The sequence below is a fragment of the Macaca thibetana genome, chromosome 14 (assembly GCF_024542745.1).
Source record: "Macaca thibetana thibetana isolate TM-01 chromosome 14, ASM2454274v1, whole genome shotgun sequence".
NCBI lineage: Eukaryota > Metazoa > Chordata > Mammalia > Primates > Cercopithecidae > Macaca > Macaca thibetana.
Window position 1 is genome coordinate 59,191,114 of NC_065591.1, and position 12,440 is coordinate 59,203,553.

At 42.1% G+C, this 12,440-nt stretch overlaps 2 protein-coding genes across 9 annotated transcripts in view; one reads left to right on the top strand and one right to left on the bottom strand.

The window, feature by feature from the left end:
* The window catches only part of LOC126935030 (tripartite motif-containing protein 3), a 172,194-nt gene that overhangs the window by 108,900 nt on the left and 50,854 nt on the right, over positions 1-12,440 (top strand). The gene's annotated exons all lie outside the window — the stretch shown is intronic.
* The window catches only part of DNHD1 (dynein heavy chain domain 1), a 75,506-nt gene that overhangs the window by 60,297 nt on the left and 2,769 nt on the right, over positions 1-12,440 (bottom strand). For 7 of the 8 annotated variants that reach the window (XM_050756023.1, XM_050756024.1, XM_050756025.1 and 4 more), the window contains 4 exons: positions 8,838-9,011; positions 2,904-3,107; positions 2,715-2,825; positions 236-392 (listed from right to left, as the gene is read on the bottom strand). In XM_050756023.1, the coding sequence (XP_050611980.1) occupies positions 236-392; positions 2,715-2,825; positions 2,904-3,107; positions 8,838-9,011 (646 nt within the window). The remainder of the gene's footprint in view (positions 1-235; positions 393-2,714; positions 2,826-2,903; positions 3,108-8,837; positions 9,012-12,440) is intronic. The other variant, XM_050756026.1, reaches the window with a different exon arrangement.

Sequence of the window (12,440 nt, forward strand, 5' to 3'; positions counted from 1 at the left end):
GCTCCTAGGTCAAGATCAACCCTCAGGGAAAGGTCGAGTCCAAGCCTCTGCACACCTGTTATTGATTCGTCCATCCGAGAGTAGAAACAGCTGTTGCTGGGCAGGAAAATGGCTCTGATTCAACTGCAGAGTCCAGGTCTCACAGTGGATTCCAGGAGAAACTTAACGAAAGGAGGCTGAAACTCTGGGGAGCTCAACTTGGAGAAAAGGTCTACAATAAACTAGAGCCTCTTACCAGTCGAAGAATGGATGTGCAGAGGTTCAGGCAACGATGGAGCAGTCGTAGAGCCTTATGCTTCTCCTTGGCTAGAGCTTTCTGCAGGTCCAGCAGCTCATAGCACCGATCCAGTTCCTGGGGTAGCCAGGATACAGAGTGTAGCTCCTGCAGAAGCCTAGAATCAAGGACTAAGCTGGTCAGAGCTGGCATCCCAATCCTTCCTTAGATACCTTTGACCTCTTCTCAGCCTAACTTACCTCAGAGTGCACAAATAGTTACAGAGCTTGTAACATTACCAACAGTGACCAATAGTGACAGCTCCCTCTCAGAGTTCTCTGAAAGAGTATAAGCCCAGAAAGCTGCTTTCTCAGCTATACAAGCTGAGAAAAGGCTTGGGGTATGTGCAAGTGCTTATACCTAGTGATCTCTCTGCTAGAAGAGAGGGTCAAATAAGTACCAAGATCTGACTTAGAAGGAGAGACAGCAGAGGCTTCTTCCTTGGAATAGAGAAAACTAAGGGTCCTAAAAGTCTAGGTGGACAGGTAAATTTTAGGATCAAATGTAATGAAACTGGAACTTCTCTATGGGCTGCCCATCCCTGAGGAAGCTCAATCCTGTTATCCATACCTCCCAAGCCCCAGAGAACGCCACATCTGTAAACATCCTTGAAAAAGATAAAAGACTCCTAATAATCAGACAGGATGGTCACAATGGGCATCACTTATTCAGTGTCTACTGAGAGATACTGAATGTGGCACTTCGTATTCACAGTCTCGTTTAATTCTCATTACAGAATTAAATGTAGAAATCTTTACCTGAGTTTTAAGATCAGGAAACTGAGGCTCAAATACTAAAGTCCCTTGCTAGTACTCAAGGTCTAAATAAGATTTGTCCAGCCTCCCAAGCCCTTATGCTCTTAATTACACCATGATGATTAGGCTGGACTGGAGGATGAAACCCCCTAGAGCAGAAGTTGCAAACTGGGTTAAATTCAGTGGAAAAGTTTTTCAAAATGAGTCACTAAGAGTTGGCTAGCATACAGTATTTTAATAAAAATTTGAAGGCCTGGTGTGGTGGCTCATGCCTGTAATCCCAGCACTTTGGGAGGTCGAGGCAGGTGGATCACCTGAGGTCAGGAGTTCAAGACTAGTCTGGCCAACGTGGCAAAACCCTGCCTCTATTAAAAATAAAAAAAATTAGCCAGGCGTGGTGGTGCATGCCTGTAATCCCAGCTACTCGGGAGGCTGAGGTGGGAGAATTGCTGGAACCCAGGAGGCAGAGGTTGCAGTGAGCCGAAATCATGCCATTGCACTCCAGCCTGGGTGACAAGAGCGAAACTCTGTTTAAAAAAAAAAAAAAAAAAAAAAAAAATTTGAGTTAAAATTTGGTTGAAATTTGAGTTAAAAATGAGAAATTTTGGGCCGGGCGCGGTGGCTCAAGCCTGTAATCCCAGCACTTTGGGAGGCCGAGACGGGCGGACCACGAGGTCAGGAGATTGAGACCATCCTGGCGAACATGGTGAAACCCCGTCTCTACTAAAAAATACAAAAAACTAGCCGGGCGAGGTGGCGGGCGCCTGTAGTCCCAGCTACTCAGGAGGCTGAGGCAGGAGAAGGGCGTAAACCCGGAAGGCGGAGCTTGCAGTGAGCTGAGATCGGGCCACTGCATTCCAGCCTGGGCAACAGAGCGAGACTCCGTCTCAAAAAAAAAAAAAAAAAGGTGAGAAATTTCACAACAAAATGTGGACTTCTAGGAAATCCTGAAATTTAAGGTGGCTGATCACACTGGACCTATATTCCCAAATGGCAACAATTAGTTGGAACTGAGTCGTGACTATCCTCTTTAGATGCAGCCTCCAGATTGCACTTCCCATGCTCCCTAATGTCTTCCACCTAAACCACTGCATTCCTTCAATACTTCCTGCTTAGGCCCTTTAGGCATCTGAATTTGCAACTCTTATCACAGAATATACCTAAGAGTAGCTGAGGAGTCACGTAGGGAAAGCAAGGAAATATTGAAAATAGGAATAACCAACATTTTCCAAAAAAAAAAGTATCCAAGTAATATCTTGGAAAGAACAGAGAGTTTTGATTCAAACAACTGAATTAGACCCCCAGATCTGACATTACACATAATTACGTGAGAGCAAGTGGTTTAAGATATATAATTACCTGGAGAATATTGCATATATTCTCCATAGAGAATATATTCTATTCATGAAATAGAATATAATCTTTTCAGAATATATATTCAGAATATATATTCAAACAAAAAACTGGTTATTTAACAGTATGTAAGATATGATCACATTTTGTATACGTGATAGAAAAGAGACTAGAAAGATACGCAACGAAATGTTCATAGTGGTTGGAAGGATTAAAGGTTTTTTTTCTTTGTGCTTTATTGTATCTGTCAGATTTTCTACAACAAACATACTATTACCTTTAGTAAAACTAATTTTAAAAAACTCAATGAAGTTGTGTTTTTAATACCTCACCTACTAATATGGAGTAGCCCAGCTCCAAAGTGGGGCACAGCCAAGAGCAGATGATTCTCTAGGAAATTCCGGAGTCGATGCAGCCCCTGCAATCTCACATTCTTCTTCCAACTAGAAATTAGAGGTCAGTGATAATATACTGTTGCTGTCATCCATTTCCTACCAAATCACATATCTGTCATTACCTACCAGGTAAAGGACTTGCGTAAGAGGCAATACTTAAAGAATGGAATGAACTGGAGCTGTTGCCAGAGAACACAGTGATGGTGCCAGGTACCCAGTGTCATCGTCTCGCTACCTTCTACAGGATGTACGTGCAAGATCCCAAAGGGAGAGAAGATGTAGTGCTCGGCATTCACCTTGTCGGGTGGCACCACCATCAGGCTGTAAGGCCTTTAAAAAAAAAGAGCTCTGATCAGTGAAGGCCCTGGTAACTTGGTCAGACTTTAAGAGACCAAAGGAGGATAGAGGAGATGAAAAAGGGAAACAGGAAGGCAGGCAGAAGAAAGGAGAAAAAGGGGGAAAGAGAACAGAATGATTTTTAAACTAGAAAGATGAAACAAATATTATTAAGAAACCGAAGCCAAAGGTAGATAGGAAGAAAGAAAAAGGCACCTAGCCAGTTCCAAGAAATTAATATCTTCACACGCAGATATCTTACATCCCATCAAATCTAAGACACTGTCCACCATAAGCTGCAGCATTGTCTTATGAAATGCTAAGATAAAAATGCTTCTAATAAGATATTCCATCAATTTGTAAGATGCATCCAATTTTAGAGATGATAAATGTGAAAAATTCTCATTTCTAGAAATGATAAAATACATACATACTTGGGTACTGAAAGACATGCAGAGATAATCAGAATGTTATTTGGTGGAGTAACCGAGATTGGAGAAAAGCAGAGGAAGACTAGAAAATTAGAAACAGGCAAATAAAGAGGAAAATTGCAACCTAGTTAACTAGACAAGTACCTTCAGAGCCATCTTAAAAATCTTAGTTGGTCTTGGGTTCTCTTATTTCAGCAAAATGCACCTATATCCCACATTAAATGCAATATATATGTAGTGATATAATAGGTGTATCTAGTTACAGTAGGCCAGTTAGCATAATGCTATGTTTAGATACATTTAATAAAGCATTTATTTTTATTTTCTGTTTTCTTTATATAACTCAGAGCCAGCAATATTTTTAAGTATTACATATATTTTTAGCACTTTAAAAGCTGTATCATAGGTCCTATAATGCCTAAGAGATAAAATAGCCCTCCTCTATCTCTTATCTCTCTCAACTTTCTAGAAAACATTGTTAAGCAAGTGACTTAAGTACATTTTAGATAGATACCAGAATGGACACGCTAAGTCAAGTCATATTAAAACCTTGCTTTGTTTTTGACAAAGTTACTAAAGTGTCTCAAGTATAGTACTAATATCCCCAAATTACAGTTAGGAAAACTGAAACAAAGAGAAGTTAAAGCTTTGCCCAAGACAGTTAAGGGAACAATACAGGATTTAAAACCAAAGTTACCTGACTCATGCCCCTCCTTTAATCAGTGGGCCATTTAGCTTCCCACAGTGAGGCTGCCTATGTTAACTGAGCCCTGGCTCTTCCCAAGAGGTATTTCCTTTTCCTATGACCTACTTAATGGAGGCTGCTGTTTCTGTGTAGGGCCAGGAGTTACGGAGTACCCTTCTCATTCGCAATGGCCACTACTCCTTTGGAGGAAATTCACTCATTCTACAAATGTTTAATAAGGCAAGCAGTGTGTAAGCCACTGAGGATACATCAGTGTTCAAGAAAAATTCACTCCCTGCCTTTATGGAACTTAGTTAAACCATTTATCAAGTTGTACCTCTGTTCAAGTATTGTGGTCAGCGATGGGGACATAAAGATGACTTCTATATAGTCCTTGTCCTCGAAGGGCTCAGAATCAACTGGCATATGACATGATACTAGAGAGCAGATGGGGGAAATCAGTATCTTCCTGAGTCCCAGACCCAAACATTCAGCTGCTTCCACAACATCTCAAACTCCGTCTTGCTTGCATCTGAAACTCACCAAGTTCTGTACTAAACTCAGTATCTACTCCCACCAAATCTTTCCCTAATCTGGGCAATTAGTTCACTCATTCATTCAACAAATATTACTGAGTATCTACTCTATGCCAGACTGTTCTAAGCCCTGAGGATACATCATTAAACACAACAAACCCAAACCCCTCCCCAATGGAGCTCTCATTCTACTAGAGAAGATGATAAACATCATTAACAACAGGGAGGGGGAAAAAGAGCAGGCAAAGGGAGATTGGCGGTGCCAGGGGAGAAGTGTAATTTTAAATGGGGTGGGTAAGGGTGGGGAAGTGACAGCTGAGCAAAGACTCAAGGAATAAAGGAGGTGAAGGAATAAATTCCTAAATGTAAATCAAACACTGGAGAAAATGCAATTAAAATTTTGATAAATTCAAACACATTTAAAAAACCTATTACATAGCAAATAAAGAAATAAAATGAAACAAGTGAAAAAGTTATTTCTATTGATGGTGCACTAGAAATTTGGACCAACATTCCCACTTGAGAACAACTAGAAAAACTAGGCCAACTATCTGGATAACATATGAAACTAGATAATACATGAAATATAATATCTGTATAACACATCAGAGAACCCAAAAATGTAATCCCCCAGGCTTCAGGTTGAGACCCCAAATGGCTACAACACATGAGTAAAGTGGAATCAGAAATATACCTCCTCCTTGGTATGGGGCCTGAACTACAACTTTTGCTCATTTAGTTCCCTGAGTCTGTTGAAAGCTTGGCTCCTCTTTTCAGTATCTCAGGAATGTATAGTAAAATTGACATTTAACTACCTTTATATTGAGAGGAATTGAGAGGAGCCTCTGTCTGGGGAAAAGCAGCACCAAATGCTGAACTCATTGCAATGGGTTTCCTTCTTTGGCAGATCCTGGCCCTGTAATCATCCATTGCCTTTTTAGTTCTCTTGTCAATAGTTTCTTGTCTCTTTATGTGCCTAATTGTCTTTGATCGTGATGCTTCTTTGATTATAAAAGATGCTAATAGTTTAAAGCCCTATGCTTGTCATTTCCTTTCTGTAAGCTCTCCACTATGATTTGTAGGCATTCCATCTCACATTGTCACCATTACTATCATTACAGCCATGACAGTCAAGTGTAGCAGCCACTAGGTGTATCACATTCAACCACAAGTGATATAATTTAATTAATTGTGATGCCACTATGTGTCATGGATTACTAGTATCCTATTTCCCATTAGCAAGGAATTCAATACTGTTTTAGGCCAAGGACATTACCAAATCAAAGAAGATCCTATATTAGAGGCTAGTTTCCTGGGGCCACTCATAATACCAGATACTGTGTTAGCCACGGTCCAGGCAGTAAAACAGAAACCATACTAGGCATTTCAACAAAGTGAATTTAATAAAGAGAATGTGTTTTTGAAAAGATGTCGAAGCCAGGCGCGGTGGGTCATGCCTGTAATCTCAGCACTTTGGGAGGCCAAGGTGGGTGGATCACTTGAAGCCAGGAGTTTGAGACCAGCTTGGCCAATATGGTGAAACCCTGACTCTACTAAAAATACACAAATTAGCCAGGCATATTAGCAGGTGCCTGTAATCCCAGCTACTTGGGAGGCTGTGGCAGGAGAATCACTTGAACTTAGGAGGTGGAGATTAAAGTGAGCCAAGATCGCCATGGCACTCCAGCCTAGGCGACAGAGCGAGACTCCATTTAAAAAATAAAAAATAAATAAATAAATAAAAAATAAAAATAAAAAAAAAAAAACAGCTCCAGAACTAGAGGAACAAATGGAAGAGGTTCGGGTTATTAGAAGCTATGAGATTGGAGGAGGGGCCTTGCAGAGTTGAGACTCAAAACTCTGAATGCGGCTGGGTGCAATGGCTCATGCCTGTAATCCCAGCACTTTGGGAGACTGAGAAGGGAGGATAGCTTGAACTCAGGAGTTCGAGACCAGCCTGAGCAACAAAGTGAGATCCCATATCTACAAAAAATTTAAAAATTAGCCAGGCATGGTGGTGGGCACCTGTGGTCCCAGTCACATGGGAGGCTGAGGTGGGAGGATCACTTGAGCCCAGAAGGTGGAGGCTGCAGCAAGCTGTGTTCCTGCCACTGCACTCCAGCCGGGGCAACAGAGCAAGACTGTCTAAAAAAAGAAAACAACAACAACAAAAAGAACTCTGAAGGAAAGGGGCTACCAGCTGGTGTTGGTACCTCTCAGCGTTATGAAAAGGCTGATTCAGACAGTGCTGGCTCCGCCAGGCACGGTGGCTCACACCTGTAATCCCAGCACTTTGAGAGGCTGAGGCGGGTGGATCACTTGAGGTCAGGAATTCAAGACCAGCCTGACCAACATGATGAAATCCTGTCTCTACTAAAAATACAAAATTAGCCAGGTGTGGTAGCACATGACTGTAATCCCAGCTACTTCAGAGGCCGAGGCAGGAGAATCGCTTGAACCAGGGAGGTAGAGGTTGCTGTGAGCTGAGATCGTGCCATTGCACTCCAGCCTGGGCAACAAGAGTAAGCTCTCTCTCAAAAAAGAAAAAAGAAAGTGCTGATGCCAGGGTGAAAGACCATTGCTAAGGCGATGATGGCAGAAAGAGCAAGCAAACGAAGCAGCAAGTCCCTTCCCCTCTTATCTTGCTGTCCAGTCTCCTAGCACTCTCCATTAATCAAACCTAATAGGAGGCCAGCTGAAAAAAGAGAAAAAGTTTGCAGAATCTCAGCCTCAGTATCACAAAGCAGAGAGGGAGGAGAATTAGAATCAACAGACAATCAGTTAATAACTGACAGATGCTCTCAGTGAACATTTATTAAATGAATTGATCAGTAAATGAATGAATGATATTGATCATTAGTGCTACCTAAGTTCAAGAGATCAGTGTGTGCAGGAAATAAGGTTCTTTGGGAGACTGTATTAGATACTGCTTAAGAGCATAAACTTTTGAATTAAGATAGTCCTAGGTTTAAATCCTAGTTACACCACTTATTATGTAGCTTTGGATAAATTACTCAACCTCTCTTATGTATCAGTCCACTCATCTCATATACTGAAATAATAATAGCACCTACCTGGTAGATGAGGATTAGGTAACCCATGTTATGAGTTTATTAGCACAGTGCCTAATATATTGAAGAGCCTGGTTAAAGGCAATTACTACAATTATTTCTGGGAGCAGATAGACTTGAATAGGGCTTTTAAAAATAGGTGAGATTTGAGCTGGGCATGGTGGCTGATGCCTGTAATTCTGGCAATTTGGGAGGCTGAGGCTTGAACCCAGGAGTTTCAGACCAGCCTGACAACATAGTGAGACCTCATTCTACAAAAAATAAATTTTAGAAAACTGGCCGAGTGTGGTGACTCATGCCTATAATCCCAGCTACTCAGGAGGCTGAGTGAAAGGATTGCTTGAGCCAGAGAGATTGAGACTGCAGTGAGCCATGATTGCGCCACTGCACTCCAGCCTGGGTGACAGAGTGAGCCCTTGCTTCAAAATAATAACAAGAAGAATAAATTTTTAAAAGTAGGTGTGATTTGGATCTAATGAGAGGAAGTGAATAAATGCCTCTTGAGTCATGGGGAAGGAAGAGACCTGTTTTTACAGCCACATAGATAAATTAGAACCAGGAGGTAGAAGTTAAAAGAACACAGACTTTGATTCAGTCTAAGGAACAAGATGCCTGGAAAAAAATTTTCCTGACACTGCAAAGATTTAAACAAACACATGATTCTTCCATTGGAGTTGGAAGAGATCACCATAAAATTTACTTCTGAGGCTATGAACAAATGTTTCTATCATTCTAGGATAGAATAAAGAAGAGCAAAATATGAGAAAAGGATGTGTAAGACAAAAGTCTGCAAAAGCAAAGGGGAGTGAAGGGGAGGTAGAGAGTGGAAAGGAGGAGGAGGCTGAGGAGAAGGGAAGAGAGAGGGACACTGGAGTCAGAGGAGGAGTATGTGGAGAAAGGACAGGGAGAGGGGGTGCACACGCGGAGAAAGAGGAGGCGGAAGATAGCACAGAAGGAAACCAGGCAGTGGGAGGAGAAGGGGCCTGGACATAGGCTCTCACCTAAAGTACCGGCTGGGAGCCACATTGAGATAGAGGAAATGGATCTTCTTCAGGTATCTCTCTGTCTTCAGAGCAGTCATCACCTGGCTACCCAGGAAGGAAGTCTCAGGTGAGAAGCCAGTGCTGCTCTTTTGGAGGGTCTTTTCCCTGGGAACTTCATAGTCAAGCTGAGACCTGTATGACAAAAAGTCAGGAGAGAAAAGGCAGAGCAAAAAGGTCAAGTACCTTAGAGGGAGGCCTTGCCACTGTTGACTAGTGAAAGGAGGAGCTAGATCAGGTGCCTGAGGAGACCTGACATGGCATTGTCAGAGCCTGACTACCATCTATATTCAAAGATACCACATACTGGGCAAATATAGTGTATTATGCAACACAGTTAGGCAACAATATTGACACAAACATGTGTGTGAGCAAACTCTCCCTTTCTGATAAACAAATAATCATTCTGGATTGATTGTAATTACCGTGAAGTCAGTATTACACAATACTGTGTACAAATAATGGGAAGACTTTATTTTCACAACTCATTGCTACGTAAGTCCACAGTACTGGACTTCCCCTCCCAGCTCAACCTTCTTAGCCTTTCAGATCTAATAGTCTATCTTTGATTCCATTATACGTGCTTTCCAACCCTGAATGATCTCCATGCCTGTTACATTTTCTGCTCTTCCCCCACCATCACCCAACCTCTAGCTTCATATTCTTTCCTTTCCTGCCAAGATCTAATGGTGGCCCCCTCAAGCCTGCACCAATATGCTCATCCTCTTACTCTTCTGCATTCTGGTCAAGAAAATTGGTATGGAAATTAGTTACCAATAACTCAAAAGGGAATGACTAATAATTTTTAGTCGGGATGACCTGAGAGCGCACACAAAAAAACTCGGGAATGATTTAACTTAGACTTAGCCAGTCAGAATATACCAGTATCATTAACTGACTCAAACTTAGATCAACACAAATTTCCCCAGGGATAACACTGCAATCCTATTCTAGAATTCATATCAACAATATGGTTTATAACCTTTATAAATATGTCCTTGATGAACTGTTGTGTTAGATCAGGACATCTTAAATGGTATAATTGCTCTTATAGGTTCATTTTCTCAGCAAAGTCCTATATGATATGGTATATTCAGAAGATCACAAAACCAAGGACATTTGCTCCTCTACAGGTTCCTGGTGTCCAATCAGTTGTGGGCTCATTCTGCTCTGATGTCTTCACACAAGTCCTCAGGCAGCTACCTCTTTCAGGCCTCTCAAACTGCTATCCCTAACCCCATGCAAGCCCTGCTGAGCTCCCAGTTCCATCCCATTCTCTGTCTCCTTCCCTGTCTGGAGAAAGCTGAAGTTTTTAGCCATTAGCCAATTCCCTCAACTTCAGTTGCCTTCCCACACACTTATCTGTCCCCCAATTTCAGAGGAAGAAGTATCCTTTCTTCTCTGTAAGATTGATTCCTCCATCAGTGCTCTGGATCCTATTTTTAATCTACTCTTCTTGTTACCTTAATCTATTCGTTTAGTCTATGAATATTTATTGAGCACCTACTTTTCAAGCACCATGTTAAGGGCTATCAACAACTCTCCATTAAAAAAAAAAAAAAAAAAAATTCCTACCCAGACACCAAAATTCTTTCAAGCTGCTGCCCTGCTATTTGTCTTTTTCCTTCAAGCTAAGCTTCACAAAAAAATTGTAAAATGCGATTTCCACTTCATCTTCCATTCACTCCTCAATGCACCACAATCTAGCTTCCTCCCCACAAAACTTAACCTCTTCCTTGTTACTACAGCCAATGAACATTTTCATTCTTCTTACTTGTCTCATTTAACATGTAATACTACTGACTGCTCCCTCCTCCTTGAAACTCTGTTTCACCTTCTAACCTGCGACAATGTTTTTGTTAATCTAATCTAGACCTGAACACTTCCCACAGGTACTTTCCCCTAACTACACACACATTCTCTCTTTCTCTCTTTCTCTCTCTCTCTCTCTCTCTCTCTCTCTCTCTCTCTCCCCCCCACCCCACCCCCAGAGGAGCAGCCAGGCAAAAGACAGTATTCTTTTGTTTTATAGCACTTATTACAATTTGTAATTATATTTTACTTGTTATCAACTTAACTATCTCTCCCTAACTAAACTGTAATACCTCAAGGGAAGGGATTGAGTCTGTCTCATTCACTTCTGTATCCCTAGAATCTTACAGTTCCTAATAAATGTAGCTATCCAACACTTATTAAATGAATGAATGCCTGGGAAGCCACTCCTGGAGAACATAATGCAAATGAAGCCATATTAGCTAGACCTTAGAGGTTTACTGCCAGGTTCAAAGGTAGGACAAAGAACTTGATCCCTTCCCAACATCTCAGCCCATGCCAATTCAGTTAAGTTCCCCTAGGAAACGAAACTTGTACTCAGGGCACAGGGCAGCTCTTTGAAAAAGGAAAAGATTCTGATAGGCCTACCATAAATTTGTGGCATTGGCCACTTTCCATCAGCACCCCAGGAGCCTACCTATCTATCCAACATTAGGCTTTAATGGAAAGACTTCACCCAGCCATAAACTTACAGCAAAAACTGCGGAAGTCAAGCTCAGTTAAAGGTAAAACTAGCCTTCTTCCCAAACAGTAAATGTGCCACAGACAGCTGCAAAGCATTGTCTAGAAAATGAGGTCAGAGGACAAGAAGAATTCCAAGACTAAAGTTAAAGAACTCTCTTGGGCGCGGTGGCTTATGCCTGTAATCCCAGCATTTTGGGAGGCCAAGGTGGGCAGATCACTTGAGACCAGGAGTTGGAAACCTAGCCTGGCCAACATGGCGAAACACTGTCTCTACCCAAAATACAAAAATTAGCGGGGCATGGTGGCATGAGCCTGTAATCCCAGCTACTCGGGAGGCTGAGGCAAAAGAATCACTTGAACCTGTGAGGCAGAGGTTGCAGTGAGCCAAGATCAGGCCACTGCACTCTAGCCTGGGCGACAGAGTGAGACTGTTTCAAAAAAAAAAAAAAAATATCTACAGTTAAAGAACGCTGAGAAGAGAAGGTCTCTGTAAGCATTCTGAAATCCTGTAGAGAGCTCTGCCAGCCAGATATTTTTAAAAAGAAAAAAACAGGGCTGGGCGCAGTGACTTACGCCTGTAATCCCAGCACTTTGGGAGGCAGAGGTGGGCGGATTATGAGGTCAGGAATTTGAGACCAGCCTGGCCAACATAGTGAAACTCCGTCTCTACTAAAAATACAAAAATTAGCTGAGTATGGTGGCACATGCCTGTAGTCCCAGCTACTCAGGAGGCTGAGGCAGGAGAATCACTTGAACCCGGGAGGCGGAGGTTGCGGTGAGCCGAGACCACACCATTGCACACCAGCCTGGGCAACAGAGTGAGACTCCATCTCAAAAAAAAAGAAACAAAAGAAAAAAATATCACTCAAGGGGCCAGGGTGCCCACATTGGCAGGACAAGAAGACTCTGGAAGGGTCAAAATGAAATTCTATCCAGTAGTGCTGCCAACTCCACTCTGCCTTGGAGCTGTTTTAACTCACATACATGTGGTAAGGACAGTCAGACATGCATTCCCTAGGGGTACCTTGAGGGAAAGACCCAGCATCC